The following is a 17,733-nucleotide window of genomic DNA, read 5'->3' as shown; positions in this document are numbered from 1 at the left end:
AAAGTTGCTAACGCTGTATTTGACCAAAAAAAAAAAAAATAAAATCCTGAATTTATACCACAAATACAGAAATCTGGGTTTCCATCTTCCCCAGCTGTAAAACTGGCGGTTGAAGAGAGCTGTTTGCCATCGCATGCGAAAAGGAGAGATGCTCAAGCCGTATGTCAGCAGCCAGTCCTCATAAGATGCCTTCAGAGTGTTGGATGACTGCAAAACAACAGAAAATTAGTTTGACCAAAAGCTTCTAGAAAGATTTTTTTTTTTTTACGTGACTAAGCAGTCACATTTATTTATATAAAAACAGATTTATAACTTCAGGTAAATGTCCTGCACATTATTTATATTTTGACATATAGGTAGGTGTAACATGAAATATGAAAAAAATGTAAATCACAACAGCTGGATTGAGAGAGAGATCAGTTATCTAGCATTATTTGACAAACAAGGTCTTCGATCATCTTTCCTAGTGGTAAATCACTTTAACTGTCTGGTTACAAAGCTAAAGACTAAACTGTTTACGGCTTCAGCTAAAAAAAAACTGGTTCCAATATTGGTGAGATATGGATCAGTATTGTGGATACCCTTTAGTAACGGTAAATAGGAGGTCTATTTTTCAAACCCAAACACTATGCCTAAAGAGCCTGAAACATTTCATCATGCTAACAAAAAGCCAGAAAGAATTTAAAATTATCAACCTGTACTACAACAGAGATTTCACCGTGGTAACTTCCCAGCATTTCAAGATACTGCTAGAATGCCTTCCTACCTGTTCCAAAGATTTCTCTTTATGAGAAATATGACCTATAAACTATATGATTAATACTTATCTGCAGTATTATCTCATAGACCAACAGACATACTTTCACAATTGTTACTTTGCATTATGTGGCGCTTGCATTCTCAATAGGCTTTCCTCAGCCTGCTTCATGGAAGTTAGTATCAGAAACCCAGCTGGAGGAATGCTTTCCTTGGAGGTGGAAGAGAAACTCATAGCTCAGGAAAAGCTCAAAGCTCAAGAGGCTATGAGCCTTCTGACTTTGGGCAGTTCCCAAGGCAGGAGTGTCTCTGACATAATCCAGACAAGTCTTTGGAGCTGTCTGAACTGGAACACTGTTCCCAAACTTCCCTGTGAGCAGCAGCACCTACTGAAGACATCAGGAATGTGTAGTTCACATCAGGCTCCCCTCTCCTCCCCCAAGAGTTACTTCACAAGTTTCTGGCTGTCATCTGTGGTTCTTAAAACAAATTTAGAACCTGCCAAGTTCCTTGCATTCCTCCTGTCCTGCCATGGTGGTGGTGAGGAGTCAGGATCTCATCCTCCACAACTATATTCATAGCTTTTCTCATTTTGTTGAATTAATTAAAATGTAAACACTAAAAAATTATTTCAAGTAACAATTTTCCTAGGACACAACACCCATTTACTCAGGTCATTGTTCATGTATCACCTATTATACCATTTAATCCCTCTGCCTATGTATTTTTGTTATCATTTCCTTCTTCACCCTACTGATTTCAGCCACATTTTTGTTCAGTCAGCTGAGGGCACCGACAGAAATTTTCATTGTCATGTATTCTCTAGTCAACACTCCCCATGACACTAGTAAGTTTAGTGTTCACAATCAGATCAGCATTTGCTAATCCAGCATTTGCTAACTTTAACAGAAGAGATCACAAAGATGATTAGATATGTACAATTAATAATATATAAGCCAAAGAAACAAAGAAAAAGACCTCCTCATATCATCTACCAGGTAACTATGAACAAAAATATGTATGACATTGGGTACGTATGTAGGACATTAGGTATGAAAACCTGTCTTTGGGAATTAAGTAAACACACCCTATTCATTCACACAGAGTCCAAGAAGAACCCCAAACAATCACATATTATTATAATAAAGCTAATCTGAAATATTGATGTGGCACTTTCAAAATGTGCTCCTTACCGCATGCAAAAACCACTTTTTCCCCTAGAAGAGCCACAAATTCATCCTTTCAAATTCATTCCAACCACATCGCATCCACACTGTGTTAGCATAAATAAATTTGAAGTTTTCCATGAGAAATATTAGATTGACCATACATTTGCCAAACGGGGGAAAAAAAAAAAGGTACCAAAATTCATTTTCCGTTTTCCTCACAAGTTGTATAAATGGTATTCGTGATCAATATATGACTGCACACATTTGCAAAGTATATTTAAAATCTCTATGCAAGCTTTTGCTCCTTCTGTCCCGAGGCCATTAGGATCACCACATTACCTCATACACTCTCACACCATGGTATGAGGTATGTTAGTATTTCATGTTTCATTTCAAACTTCCTTCACACAGGCCTTGGTTCTGCTTCTTTAAGTTGAATTTTAAGTGTCTGTCTTACATTTATTTTACTATAAAACTAATACTCTTTTTATTTATGCCAGCCTTCAAAATAACAAACATCTGCTAAATACTCCAGGAGCTCCATAAATATCTGCCAGCAAACAGGAGTCCTTAACATTCTTCTTTGCTGACAAACTCTGTTCAAGAGCTCTGAACCATTGCAGCTTCCTGACCTTAAAAGCTGAAGGCTAACCTTGACTGAATGCGTCTAATGCATCCTTTATTTCTCATAGCAGAAAGAGGGACAACCTTCTACCCTTTGCTCATTCCTGATCCTTCAGGCAGAATGAAACAGGATGATTTAGGATGCTGGAGAGCAAGAATTTAGGAGTCTGCCTGACTGACTCCCTTTTATAGAATCTAAGCTTCAGTGGAAACTTTCATAGCAGTGTTTCAATGAAGAGCAACGAGACTGACTTAAAATTACAAGTCCCAGCTTGTTTTGGCAGAATTTTAGTTTGCTAACACAAAAGTATCTTGTAATGTAACTCTAGCAATATTATGTGAGTTTGTGCAAAAATGCATTTCTGGACACAGCTATGCCTTCTATGTTTTACACTTTCTGAAAGTCTGACTTCCTAACAAAATGTCTGAAGTCTGAACAAAATCAGTAAGGGTACAAACTAAGCAAGAGACATTGCACATTGAACAAGTTTACAGAATAAACATCAACTGTAAAGTTACAGCATGCATCCTTCCCTCGCCAAAAAAATCAGCGGGATCACACATGGAAAAGTACTTCTGTATTATTCTTCACTCACACTCTGGACATACTTTTGCTGTAATTAAATTGTAAGTGATTTAAGGTTTAACAGGGACTGCCTTTTGCTATGGTTGCTAGCAGCCTCGGGATATGAATGTGGTGGAAGATTTACAGTACCAGCAATAAAACAAGTAACTCCAAGCTCCCTAATTACGTAAATCTGGTTATTTAATTCAAATTCTACTTTGACTGTGGTGCTCACAGTGAAACCTATCAAGATGCACACACATGAGATCTACCTGTAAGTAGCCTAAGACTCAGCAGCTCCCACATATTTCCTGATGATTAACCTTTGTCAACTTTACTTATAAGATCAAAAATTTTAACTCCTGGACAATCTTACTTGCTATAGCATTCCAGTCATTACCTCTGCTTTATCAACAAAAATCAGACACTAAGTTTTCTCCCCTGCTGCTGCTAAGTTCTATCAGAGGTTGTAACAAGAAAACCAGTGGCTGTTCTTACTTTAATGTCTAATGCTGAAAGATATCTTCAGAATCTCAGAGATACAAATGGGTTTCAGCATTGTGGCACAACAGGTCTGCTACTGGAGTTCAGCTCTTGCTTCCCACTTCATCAGACAAAGAGTTAACATCAAAAGAAAACCAGCCTGGTGTCTGACCTTTGTGGTGGTTTTCTTGTGTCTCACTACAGTCAGGAGCATGTTTTTCTGGTATCCGGTCAATCTTCTACTGTGTTTTGAAACGTCACATTTGTTTCCAAATAGCTAGTATAGGCTTGATGTAGCAAAATTTGAAAAATCTTCAGATAAATTACTGTATTTTTTTTTATTGTCATCTACAGACTAATATTTGGCAATTAATTGCTCACATTATCTACTGAGCTACATTTGCTCACTAACAATTAGCAGCAGGGGGAGCCATGTATTTTTCCAAGTTCTCTCATCACCTAAAATTTCTTGCTTCTTCCTATAATTTAGAGGAGTGACAAAATAAAATGGTTTTTGCTTTGAAAACGCAAGGCCCTACCTGCACTTGGCAGAAACACATGCACCTTCTGGACTGTAATGTTATAGAAAAGAATTATAAATCAAACCTTTAATTTCGTCTCCTCACATTTAACCAGCATGCACGCTATTTTGCATACATACTTTGCAATTTCAAGATAAGATTAGAAATCTTATCTGTCAGGCTAAAAAAAACCAAACCAACCAATAAAAACCCCCACTCAATAAAATGTGTGCAATGCACCTATGCACCCCTAGATATAACGAATGATGTCCTGTTGGTGTATTTTCTTTTCAAACCTTACCCTCCCCATCAGGAGGAAAAAGATGAGTCACACACAGTTCTCTGAAGATTAAAGTTTATTTCTTAAAAAAAAAAAAAAAAATTGTATTGATCTCTGTCCCAAGTTGTTTGTTTTGGAGAGGATTTTTTTGTTTTCAGTAGAACTAAGGAAATTAAAAAGAAAAAAAAAAAGTGCCTTAGTTACGCACAGGAATTTTAGAAAAGTAATAATTAATAATTATAAAACACATACTCTCGTAAATTAAGGGGTGCATATACAATAATACGTTAAATTCCAGAAAGCACGTTAAAGTGCCACAGAACTGTTTAAGCAGGAGACCAAACGCTGTCCTCCCTAGCGTTTCTCAGCTGTGGTCCTTTAACACTGGCCTGAAGGCCCCGCAGGCGGCTGGGAGGCGTTTTCGACCCCAGCGATGGGCGGAAGCAAAACACTACCTCTCCGGGGCGCCGCTACCAAGGCTACTCGCAGGGCCGAAGGGCCCCGTTCTTAGGGCAAGGGATGGCCCCAGGAGCCGGAGGAAGGACAGCAAGGCGTGGAGGTGTGAGCACAACCCTCTTGCCGACCGCAGCCTCCCCGGAGCTGCCTGGGGACCAGCGCGGCACCGGGCCAGAGCTGAGCGGGACGAGCAGGGGAGGCCCCCACCCACCTTCTCTCCCCTTAGATTTGACCTGCAAGGAGGCCGTGCACCGCCAGCTCGGGCCTGCAGGGTTGAGCTGGGGAGCGGCAACTCCGCCTGGGTGTGAAGGTGAGAAGTGAGGGCCATGGCCAACCCTTGTGTTTCGGAGGGTGGGCGAGGCGAGGATGCCTCTCCCCGGTGGTGTCTCTAGGCCTCGCCCGCGCGAAAGCAGAGGGGAGAGAGATGGGGCTACCGGTGCCTCTTTCTGGCCCCGGAGAGGGGTGAAGCGGTGCTCTTGCCCGGCGTGCCCGGGACCAAAGGCTCCCGTCCGGCCGTGGGTCCGCAGGCCTCACCTTGAGCAGCGTATCCACCAGGTAGATGGCGCACCAGCCCCCCAGCACGCACACCACCACCGGGATCGGGATCATCGTTGCAGCCTAAGCGGTAGCGGCGGCCGCCGTTCATGCGGAGCAGTCCCCGGAACTAAACCTCTCCCGGAACCTTTCTCTATCAGCTACACTGCCCGGTCGGACACTTCCGGGCACAGTCTCGTTCGAGGGCAGATGCGGGGTGACGTCACGGCGCAGGGGGAACAGAGCGCCTGCTCAGGGAGCCGGCCTACCCATGCGCTGCCAGACTCGGGGCGGACTGCGCAGGTGTGGGTGGTTGGCTGCCGTGGGGCAGCCGTGGGGCCGGGGCGGGGGGCCCTCCGCCTGTCGGTGAATGAATGTGAGACACTGAGGTGTGCGTCCGTCGAGGTGTAATGGTGTAAATGTGGTGGTTTTATGTGGCTTGTTGAATGGCAGAGGCGTTCGCAGGCGATGGAGCTCCCTGTGGCACTGCGAGCGGAGGAACTGGAGCTCTGTGGGAGAGCTGTACTGAACGTGATGATTTACTCACCGCGGCAATAAAAGGGGGATTTATGTGGTTGTCAGCTAAACGGGGGAATAAAGGTCGTTTACGGTGGGAAGGTTAAAGGGGATTGTGGGAGCGCTTGAGTGATGAGGGAGTAATGGGATTCCTTGGGACCATAGACATTCTTTCGGAAGTTTAACATCGACTTCGTAGCAGAATAAAATGAGGTGTGTTGTAACTAGGAGTGGGACACTAATCTCCAGAGTTGATTTCTCAGAGCATTTCTTAGTTTAAAAGCTTTTAAGAGCTTGAAAGCTAAAAGCAAACAAGTAGAAGATTTGCCAAAAGTTAAGGAGCAGTATTTATTTCCCTACATGAGCTTTACAAATTGAACTGTCCTCTTCCCCTCCCTTCCTTCTGTTTCCTTCCACTCCCTCCTGTGAAAAATAGGCAGTGTTGCATATTCAGTTTTCTCATTTCTGTAGACTGTCAGGAATCAAGACAGCAGCAGAGGGAGAGCCCTTCGAAGTTTGTGTCTTCTAGTCTACCTTTTCCTGTGTGCTCCAGAAGAGTTTTCCTTGCTCCTGGCTTGTGATAAATTACTCAGAAGAGCATCTCCTGCAAATGCGTGTTGCATTCATCCTTCAGCTCTAATGCATTAGTTTGTAGGTTCGTAGACCATTCTGTGGACAAGCTAGTACTGCCATTAAGAGAAGGCTTCGTAAAAACAACAGCCTGTCTTTTCTACACAAAAAGCTTTGTAGAAATTGTGGGGTTTTATTTGATTTAAATATACAAGTGTCTGTCATTTGAATAAAAAAATACGCCCTCCCTTTGCTAGACTTTTAAGTGATTTTAATGCTGTTTTGAAGTCACATTTTCCGATTATTTTTTTTTTTTTAGCTCTTTTTTTGTTCCATATGTTTATTTGTTCTGTCCTTCATGAAAGGAGTGCTGCGAGCTTTCCTTATGCTACCAGCAGGAAAAACATCTCAGAACTCCTTGGTTCTTTTCAGCTCTGTTTCATTGATAGCATGGTATTGCTGAGGGGGAATAAGGGGCTGTACCCCAGGAGATGGTCAGCAGGCAGGTAAGCGGAGACAGCCCTGGACAATCTCATCATTGACCATTGTGGGAGCGGACTGGAGAGTGAGAACTGGTAATGCATACCTGCTTTCATGTGTTCACTCGTGAATGTCTTTCATGGAATCACAGAATAATTTGGGTGGGAAGGGACCTTAAAGATCATCTAGTTCCAACCCCCCATTACTGCATTAATAATACATTAATTATGATATTATCAAATTCAGCAGCTTTTAATGGGCATATTTCCCAGACATAGTAAATATATCTTAAAATTAATTTTCATGTCTAATGATTAATCTCTTCAACTTTGATCTATTATGTAAGTAGGTATGTGATTATTCAGCTATTACCATAGAACACACATTGCAAAATAAAAGTAAAACCAGTTTTATCAACACTTTCAAAAGCATTGGTGTTTAGAGGGGTTTGCAGGGCTTCAGGGAAATTGTACCTGATCACAGTTCATTGCAGGGTCAGACCCAAAATCAGCTAAGACGTGCATTTTGATGGATGGAGAAGTAAATTTTGCTGCTTCAAAGGCAATAGAATCAGAACATTGATTCTGCTTGGGTAAGTGTTTGAGCATCAAGGACAGAAAATGTTTTTTACCTATGTTCTGAGTAGTATTCGTCAACAGATTGTTGGGCACAATCTGTTGAAAAGGAAGGCTGGAATAAAACATGATTCTGCAGACACTATGTGCCAGCATAGCCTGAAATGAAGGGCTGCTTTCATGGAGTACGTGAATGTTTGCAGAATAAGTACCTAAGTCTAGCTAAGAATATAAAAGCATGGATGGTCAAGGATGCATGAAAGAAGAAACGGGTAAAGATGAAATACACGGTCCATTAAGCACTTATGCAGGTGAGGTGGTTGCTTCTGGAGGGGATATAAAGATCAGAGTAAAGAAGGAATCTGAGGCTCAAGACAAGATACACTACAGAGATGTGTATGGCATTGGTTGTAAATGTCTGAAGGACAAATATGTTTTCATTTACTTTAAGAATCACTGTGGTTTAACCCCAGCTGGCAACTAAATACCACACAGTTGCTCACTTATTTCACGCACCCCCTGGTGGGGTGGGAGGAGAAATGGAAAAAGGTAAAACCAGGGCACTAATATCATCATGTAAAAATCCCAGTATATAGCAGAAATATGGTAATACAGGTGATCTTTTAAACTGAAACCCAAACGAGAAAAGAAAAAAAAATCATCCTTGCTGTGCCTAGATAAGAGCTGAATGTTAGACAATTTTGTTCAGTTTTTTTATGTTCCACTTACAGTACATACCAGTCTTGCTTTATTTAAATAGAAATTGGGTCAAAAATATTCTGTTAAGGTTAGGATTTGTTTGTAGCATTTAACCTGGTTACCAAAAATACATGCTGGAAAGGTGGTATTTTAACTCTTAAGAAAAATTAAATTTGCTCTTAAGTCCCTGTTCATATGAACAATGTAAGTAATGTAAAAGCGCAAGCATTCACAGAAACATTCCTTTACTAGGTTAATCTGCTACAGAGAGTAGTTGTACGTGATTTTTCACCATTTGTTAATTACTAGTACTGATCTACAACATTTTGAAAGCCAGGTTTTTCTTATTTGCAGCAAGATTTAAAAAAAAATAAATAAAAATTAAAAATTGCAGCATTTACCCATCTGGCATACTTCTGTTAGGCACATCATGACTGGAATTACATCTTAAAGAAGGTCCTCCAAACCTGTTGCACCCCAAGGAGAAATGAGTGTCAGGAAAATGAAGGATAAGGAAAAACTTGAGGAATGTGGCTCAAACATTATTCTAGACTACAGTTCTGTGAGAGTATTAGTTTGGGGCTTCGGCTGCTTCTTTCAGCCAGTAGTGCTTTACTTTTACCTGTTGGGCTTTGTGTCCTCTGCAGTCATTTAGAAATTATATGTGAGAAAAACTATGGAATATCTACCACAGAGTAGTTATTCTTCACTGTTATGTTGGGAGCCCATTACAGCTTTAAAAGTCTGTCCTTGGAATTGGGTTTACCTAAACTGTAGGAAGAAAGGGATTCAGTCACTGAAGGAGGACAACACACATGGGAAGAAAATGGCAAGCTGTGACTTTTTGCTGTGAAGTCCCTACGTACACGATTCCCTATTCTACTGTAGGATGCAAACTAAATATGAAATGGTTTTAGTCTAACAGGTATTATTTCATGCTTACTGTAACCTGAAATTAACACACATGATAGTATTAGACCTATCAAGTTTGAAGCCCAAAACTTGTAGGGCAGCCTTGAACCCTAGGGAAAGAAGTGCAGTAAGCTTGAGTAAGTCAAAGTGAGATAATGAAGAAGATAAATTAGTTTGTAGTTCATCCTTTAACAAACAGACTGTTAAAGCCTGTAGCATTTCTATTTGCCTATACATATATACGGTATTTAGCTGTTCTGAATAATAGGAATGTCTTGCAGAGGCTGAGCTGATGAAGAGATCACCATTACTGTCCACCTGGGCTGTACAGATGGTTGAACTAGCTCCAGAATTGCTTCATTATACAGCATAGCACTCTTTTAAACCAGCACTGATTTTGTTCTGCCTCAAGGACAACAGGGAGCTGCTTCCTGATCACATAGCTCTGCACACGGTGGAAAACTATAATCTGGACTGGTGTCCCAGAGCTACAAATCCCTCTGCTCCTGGTCAGCAAGAGCACATGTGAACTATCCATGACAAAACGGCAGTTTTGCCTTACATAGATCAGTTTATGTCAGGAACCTGAGCTAAGAATGTTTCTTCTTTTTTTTCTAATAAAAATAAATAATCAATTTGAAAGCTGTGAACATCTTAATGGATACTCGGAGTACAAAGATTGTGGCACCTCACTGATAGTTGGTAAGCACAGGAAACACAGAGCAGCCTGCAGTTCTCCAAAGTTATTTTCAGGACAGTTGAGTTTTAAGCACCACTTTTAGCTCCAGATCTTAGGTACTTCAAAGGGCTACCCACTGTGTTGCACAGCCTGATGTGACTGAATGAAGCAGCTTAATATTTATAGTTTTCTTTTTTTAGGTTTGTTATTATCTTTGGATAGAAGATACTGCCAGTCCTCAACCTTCCTTCATATGGATGTATAGTAAGATGTGAAGATTTTAGAAGCTATTTTATATAATTTCCTAAAACTATTTATATTCTTTTTTAATACTTGGGATTTGATACTGTATTTGGAAACATCATTTAGAAATTAGCAGTTGGAGGACCTTACTGGTCTTTCTGTGCCAACACTAATTTCTTTCAGCAATTTCTCTCTGTAGAGGTATACTATTTGTATGGCAGGAGACCGCAGATGATTGAAAAATGTGCCTGTAGCAGATATGATTCAATAAAAGTAAGGTTTGATATAGATCATGTTTGACTACTTGATAGGTAGGTATGACTAGTAGATTTATTCATAGCTTCACCATGGAAAGCAGTCATTCTTAATTGTCTTCTTTTTCAGAATGTTTGAAGTATGAGAAGCTAGGGATTTTTTTTTCTGTATGACTCATGGAAACTAAGAGAAGTGTCCTGATATTGGTTCGAACTTTAAAATTCTTCACACCCACAGTTTATCAATCTTCATTTTACATTTTATGTTCAACCAAGGCAAACCAAAGATAGAAACAGATCAATCATGTATGATTCAGGAGTTTGGTGTAGTTGAATTTGGTCATTTTTTATCTAAGAGCATTCCTTTCTTTATAATATCCTTGATATTCTGCTTCCTCCAGTGCATTCCCTCATCTCCCTTGTTCTGGGTGCATTTTTCTACCAAGCAGATTTTCCATGTCCCAACCATGTCTTTATTCCTGTTAATATGCCATTTAGATGAGGAATCATCAGGTATTAGTCTTTGTATTCTTTGTCAGGCTTCAGATGATTATTCTTAGAGCAGGGTCATAGCTGTGTGCGAGCTGATTACCTGCATAGCTGCAATTTTGTTTCATGCTTTATTGCAAGAGATAAGCACGTTGCTTTGTGTGGTGCTGAGTCCCCAAGTCCTCTGGTATATCTGTACCTAGTTCTCATACATCTTTGGCTCAGATGGGTATAGCAGCAAAATTCCTTACAAATCCATCAGCTGAGTTCTCAATCTGACCATTGAAGGCAAGAGTTAATAGTGTTCAGCAGATGTGATCAACTGACATCAAAAGAAGTCATGGGATTGAAAAAGATAATAGATGCCTGTTTGAATTGTCCTGGTCTGTGAAAATGATGAGTAGTCTTCTGTTGAAAATTTGGCCAATGATTCAGTCAGATTCTATTTTGTCAAATATCTCCGTCCAGAACAATACCTGATGGTGCAGTGTCATGTGTTTTGTTTCTTTTCCAAGTGATGCTGAATCACTATAACAGACAGGATGCTTGCAAAATCAGCACATCATTTAAAATTCATATTCACTTCAAAATCTACCAGTACCCTTGCTCTTTCTTACAGTATCAGCTTTGCCAGGTATAGTTGCTAAAATTTCCCAGGAGAAAAGTGGAAACAAATGTATTGCTTATACGTCATCATCACGGTTCAGTTACTCAATACATTTTGGGAAGTAAGAATTTTATAGAATACAAATCAACAGAGAATACGTCTTTTTGGTAATTCAGTGGTTCAAAGCTATGACGTTCTAGCATTTGCATGAGTTATATTCATAATGCAGTTTTTAGAACTTAATACAAATTCTTAGATGGTGCTTACAATGCTATTAAAAGATGCTGGAACTATGAAATATAGAACAAGGTCACTGGCAGCCTCTAATGAGACCATCTTCTTAATACAAGTCTAATTATTTCTTGATGGAACAGTCTGTGATAATAATCACCATGCTTTTATATGGAAAAGAAAGAGAGAGTGCAGGAATTGAATTAATAAGCAGCTCAGAAATGTCACAGAAACAAAATCAGGTAATTTAGATATATTTGTTGATTTCCTGTCCACTAAACAATAGAAAACATTTTCACATGCTATTTTATGTCATTCATTACTTAAACAGCCTGATGTTATTGTTGTCGGCTTAGCTGTACAAGCAGAAACTCAAGAGAAAGTGCTTGATTTTTTTCTTGATATTAAGAAACATAAAGGAGGAACCAAGAGAAACAATCAAGCTGATGATACGTCCTCAAACAACTCTTTTTTTGACAAAGATGCTGAGGTTTTAGATTCTTTCTGCAGTCTAGGATTCAAAATGATTTTCAGTTGAAAGCAAGAGTAATAATGTGCTGGTTAGCTCCATTTATTTAATTGTTTTGTAGTTCTATCTAACCTTATGTGACTGGATACTGTTACTGAAAGTCTGTCTTTCATCAAGCCTATGTGCCAAGCCATTGTTACTTGAAGTACATATATCTTTACTAAGGGAAAAGAGCCCAAAAATACAAATAAAACCTGTGTGAATTAGAACATGAATGGTGGTGGTTTTTTTTTTCCAGGATCCTCTATGTTAGTCCTCTGATAAGTCTGCCCAATAGCATGAAAAGAGTAGTTGCAGTAGTTGCACTGCAACTTTAGGTTTCATATTCTTCATCAAACAATTCAAATGAAGGTAGAGATAGGAATTAATTAACCAAATACTGAATATCTTGGGCCCACTATTCTTACCTGGTAATAAACTGTAATTTATAGAGTTAAAATTAAGGCATGGAAGCAAAGTTTTGTATTGCCAAAGATCTATAACATGTTGCTACTACTTCATAATTTGAAGCAGAACTCCAGGAATGTATTTTAATGTTTTACTTTAAAGAAGTCTTATTTCAAGTAAGCTGAGGTTGTGACTGCTCCTTTGCTGACTTGCACTTTCAATTGTATTACATTATTTGCATTACACTAAAACATTTTGGACAATAATAGAAAAAAATATTTTTCTTCTGGGAGCCTCAGGGATGTCATATCTGTGCTCATGAGATTTGTCAAAAAGCAAAATATTTAAGTAAGCATATTAAGTATTAGCAGCTTAAAGAAACACTTCTGACATTATACAGTGAAATATCTCAGTGAAGTAAGATACATACGTGTTTCTGTTAGCCATCAAATTTGCTTTCAAAACTAATAAGATGTTCCAGGAAGCATGTTAATTAGACAAGCTTCTAGGAATGCAAGAAAAGTATATTTTGAGTTTTATTGGGATTTTCATAGTTCAAATAAATACATTGCTACTGCTTTTTGGATCTCTGTACATGAGAGATAATTTTATTCCGTGCATGTCAATGTACCTGGCCCTAACTTGCCAGACATGGAATGCATCATCTGAAATGCACACCTGCCTCATTATATACTTACTAAATAATCTGCTGCACATATTTAGCAGATGGACCTGCAAGCCATGGGACTGTGCATGCCAGGGTTATACAAAGGTAGCGGTACCATGCAAAATAGTAGTGAAAGTGTCTGTTTTTCCCTCTAAGATCTACTCAGAACTACATTTTCTAATATTAGTGATAAAATCTGGGTTTATTCCTTTTATCCTCACAATTTAAAGCAGTTTAGTTGTGATGGTTTATGGATATTAGGAATGTGACAGAAGTAGATTATTTTCCTGTTTACACATCACCAAGACTATTAAATTACTTGTCACTGATAGGAAAATTTGTTGAAGGAAACAGCATTGAGCTGATATTTTTTAGGCCTATTTGCATGATGATGGGCTTATAAAATGTAAGCAGTGGACTGTCTTTGCTAAATTAATGACACATGGAAGAAAACTGTGTATTTCAGAGCTAGTCTGTAATATAACTATTGTTATGTAAATTGAAACAAATTCATGTACAAGTCCTTGTTATAAAAATGCATTGCCTCTTTCGTTGACTTCTAATACTTCTGCTGAAAATATGAACCTTTCCAAGGAGGTATATAAAGTCACTTACCTGACTCCAGCTTTGCTTTAATGTGGTCTCAACCACCTGGAAGGCAGGATCTTAGACTGCAACAGCAGACTCCTCCATTCTAGACAGAACCAGGTCTGTGAGCCCTGTTGTGAACTCTGCCATTTTTCAATTGCAGTAGGTTTCTCATGCCTTAAAATTTGACAAGAGCCGTGCTCAGCCTTTTGGCAGAAAAGGCCAAGGAGCCTCCTTGGAATGAGCTGATTGCTATACATACCTCTGTCGGTCTTGACCTAACACAAATGCATGTGCTTGTTTCATGCCTAGCTGTGTCATGGCTTGTCATCTTATTATGGCTCCCTGGGAAGGGGGTGGCTATGAGTAGTCTGCAAGCTGCTAGAGCAAGTCAGCAGCATTATCAGCTGCTTCCAGATGCCAGTGTTTTTGGGAAAGAGGACCGCAGAGAGTGGGTCACAGGCTAATTGAAGTGGTCTGGGTGATCAACTTCCTCTTTGAGATACCTGAAACAAAAAGAGTGATTGGTCAAGGGAAATCATCCCTGAAACCACTGGTTGTTTTAAGTGTCTTTGGCACTAATTTTGAAAACTGTTGATCTTCTAAAAGTTGCAAGTAGCAGCAGCAAGTGGCCAGTACGATATTGCCCATAATGATAGTGTTGTGGGTCACGGGGAGAACAGGTACGGCAGAAAAGTGATGAAAAGTTCACTTTTGCGAAGATGCAGTGGGTAGGAGGTCATGCTTCTGGGAATGGAAACATGAGGCTGTGTCCCACGCAGCACTTGCTGTGGCATATCTCCTCCAGTAGCCTTCACCGAAGACAGTACTCCAGCCAGCATGAGCATTACTTACAGTAACATTTCACTTCCCTCATGAGCTATAGCAACTCCCCCCGTTGCCTCCTCTTCTTTTAGCTTTTCTTCATCCACATGCCCTAAGATTCATCTGCTGGCCGCTATGGCCTCTCACAGTCAAAAGCCCTCCTCGCTGTGAGCAGGGCTGTCCCGCTCAGGCAAAATACGCCGAGACCCCAAGGCAGCTGCTCTGTGAGTCTGCTCCCAACCTAGCAGTGATATAGCGATGGTGTGGCATTCGTTTCCCCTACTTAGCTCCTCCAAGGTGAGTTCTTTGTTGTTATATCTCCATAATTATTTCCTTCTCTGTCAGTAGGGAGGTACATGCTGCCCCAAACACTGCAGGAGGAGTTGTGCATTGCCTTCTGCTGCCGTATGCCTGGTGCTTGTGAAAAACCCAGAACAGGGAGAGGGAGGGCAGGAAAAAGACCCAAAAGTGTGTTCCTTCAACACCTCCTGCTTGACACTTGAGCCCTGGTTTTACGATGGTCAAGTGTCACTGGGGACCAAGTTACAGGGTGACTTGAACTCTATATTTAGGAAGAACAACTGGAAGCTATGACAGGAATTCCCTTTTACACTTCACTTCTCAGCTGAGTCCCACTCCAGGCTGGAGCAGCTCTCAGTGCCATCCCGGCTGAAAGCATCGGAGCTATTTCAGACACATTAAAAGGATCACAGTCCTCAGCTGGTAGAAGAAGGTACCTCTTTCAGCATCGAAGGGAGGTCCACATATTCACTTGACGGTTTGGAGCTTTTCTTATATAAGTAAATAAGTGAGCTAATCTTGAAGGGGTCAATTAAAAACCTTGAGGACCCTTACAAAAACTCTTAAATAACTGCTGTGAGGTGACTGCAATAGTTGTGGGTTTCTGCTTATTTTCGTGTCTCGTGCAGTGTTATCAGCGTATTCAGAGCATATTGTCACAGCTTTATAGTCTGTGGGGATCTTTAAAGATTTTAAACTGAAAGTCACTTAAATACCTAATGACTCATAAGAAGTGTAACTGCATATTAGCTCAAATACTGTAGTACATAGGCACATGCTTATTGTTTTCTATATGTTTGTTTTACCTGGTTAAATATTACATGGGGGTTTAAATGGTAAGAGAGGTGTCCTGTCACTGTAAACTTAACTGTAGTGGAGACAGCTGCATTACAGAAAATGTGACTGCATTTGCCTATAGCATGTAGTAAGTTTTTGTGTAACAGGCTGGGAGCTGCAAAGTGGGGGGTTTTCTTCTTTCTTTGTACTAGCTGGTCTCACAGTAGTGTGGTTCCAGTCAAAGCCTTTTATTAAGATAATACACTGCAGTTCTGTGTCCAAAATATCCATTGTGCTTGACGCTGTGAGTGTGGCAGGGGAGAAGGACAGCTTCCAGCTGGGGCAGGGGGAGGGCTCTTTCTGTTGTCTGTGTGCTACTGTACATCTCTTGTGCGGATTACAAAAGATGGCATTATGATGCCTCATCATATTTAAAGCAAATTGAATAAGTCAGCTTATTATCTTGCTGCAGCCCTGTCAGAAATTATTTTTAGCAGAGGGACAGAAGATAGGTCCTTTGTTTTATGAAGTTTCCTTTCAAAACACTGATTTATTTCACTGTAGTAGTCCTGTATTTCGCAAGTAGTCCCGTTCATGAGTACTTCACTGTGAAGCAAGGGAATTTGCAGGGCAAGTCTGGCATAAAGCAGCTCCAAATTGAACTAACGTTGCCGTTGCTCTCTAAATCTGGCTCAGCATGCAGCCCATACAAGGTAAAAGGTAAGGTGTGGGGAGGCCAGAAAGACGCTGGGGAATACAGTCTGCGTTTCTCTGGCTGCATGCATGCAAAATCCTGCCATGGAAGTCAAGGTGAAGAGTGTTTTTTTCAAGTTTGCAGAGCTGATTGGAATGCCAGAAATAACTTAATGCAATCAGTGCAGCACCCTTGACTATCTCTCTAGGACGTGTGGCGAAAGAATTTGTAAAAATGAACTAATCAATTCATTAATAGATGCATCTGTAATCTAAGCTTTATTTTCCTGTGCTGATGGTCAGTATTGCTCTGGAGAGAAACTCAGGGAAGGGAGGGAAAGGGAGACAACCAGAGAAGATTGTCTATTTTTACTCAGTAGTGTGCTGTTGTCCTGATTTCTGTGGCGGTAATGAGGACAGCATGAACTGGAAGGAAAATCACCTCCTCCAAAAGCAGTCCTACACAATTGTATCATGCATCCGTCTTTAGGAACTGGTGTCTGATTGCAGGCATTTTGAATGCAAACTTCTTGTGAGCCAGAGCACCTCACTGAGAAGTGCTATCACTGTACTTGTTTTAAAGTTGAGATTCAGTGTAAATCCTTGCCTGTTTAGTTGTAGATGGCCCAAGAAGTGTATCAGAGTTTTTACAGTGCACAGGCACGCAAGATGGAAAGTACATCCTAGCATGAATTTCTCCGTGAGAGTGGTTAGAAAGTAGATCCGTGGTGTTTAAAAATGTTTTATGTTAATTTCCTGTGCTTTTGTTTACATTTTTCACCCTGATTAGAAAGAGGAGAAGATGATAAGAAAAATTAATTAAACTTTTCTGGTTTATGAGTCCTATCTTTCCAATAAACCAAGGGACTGTTTTGAATTTTTCTTTGGAATACAACCACAGGTTAACAGCACACTTATTTGTCTGTATAGCAGAGACCTTCAAAAAGGAAAGGGAGAAAGTGCAGTAAATCCTTTTGGCTTTTTGAAATCTGTGCAAATTTTGTCATGAACTTCAGTGGTCAAGATTTCATCCCCCAAAGTGAATTCTGAAGTTTTTAAAACTGCCACTGATTTTAAGATTGCAAATGTAAATATAGAACCACAACATAAAACTCACTGGAAGCATGCTGGCTTTATGTTGCACAGTGGGATTTTTTTCTCATTAATTTAGTGGAAGCAATTGAAATCTGAAGCAATTTAAACCCAAAGAAACTTAGAAAGTTGACGTCCTCTAATGCTGTGTTGGTTTGGACAGCACTCTTCACAGCTGAGACAGTGATCAAAGGGAGACCTCTAATGGCAGGTCATTTTTACTTTTAAAGTC

General features: G+C 40.1%; 2 protein-coding genes across 12 annotated transcripts in view; one reads left to right on the top strand and one right to left on the bottom strand.

Annotated features, from left to right (window-relative positions):
- Nucleotides 1-5,648, bottom strand: part of MBTPS2 (membrane bound transcription factor peptidase, site 2) — a 40,922-nt gene extending 35,274 nt beyond the window's left edge. For all 3 annotated transcript variants that reach the window (XM_061453267.1, XM_061453268.1, XM_061453270.1), the window contains exons 1-2: nucleotides 5,389-5,648; nucleotides 59-207 (exon numbers count right to left, since the gene is read on the bottom strand). In XM_061453267.1, the coding sequence (XP_061309251.1) occupies nucleotides 59-207; nucleotides 5,389-5,463 (224 nt within the window). In that variant the 5' untranslated portion in view covers nucleotides 5,464-5,648. The remainder of the gene's footprint in view (nucleotides 1-58; nucleotides 208-5,388) is intronic.
- A 9,389-nt stretch (nucleotides 5,649-15,037) lies between these two features.
- Nucleotides 15,038-17,733, top strand: part of SMPX (small muscle protein X-linked) — a 40,939-nt gene continuing 38,243 nt past the window's right edge. For 4 of the 9 annotated variants that reach the window (XM_061453259.1, XM_061453257.1, XM_061453260.1 and 1 more), the window contains exon 1: nucleotides 15,236-15,417. The gene's annotated coding sequence lies outside the window, so the exon portion shown is untranslated. Of the gene's footprint in view, nucleotides 15,108-15,221; nucleotides 15,448-17,733 lie in introns of those variants that run through there. The other 5 variants (XM_061453264.1, XM_061453262.1, XM_061453263.1 and 2 more) reach the window with 5 other exon arrangements.

The sequence above is a fragment of the Pezoporus flaviventris genome, unplaced genomic scaffold, assembly GCF_033815535.1.
Source record: "Pezoporus flaviventris isolate CSIRO_AGI_PZ_B2104156 unplaced genomic scaffold, CSIRO_AGI_Pfla_v1 ptg000015l, whole genome shotgun sequence".
Lineage (NCBI taxonomy): Eukaryota > Metazoa > Chordata > Aves > Psittaciformes > Psittacidae > Pezoporus > Pezoporus flaviventris.
The sequence above is the reverse complement of the archived record's forward strand: the minus strand, read 5'-3'. Positions and strand labels throughout refer to the sequence as shown.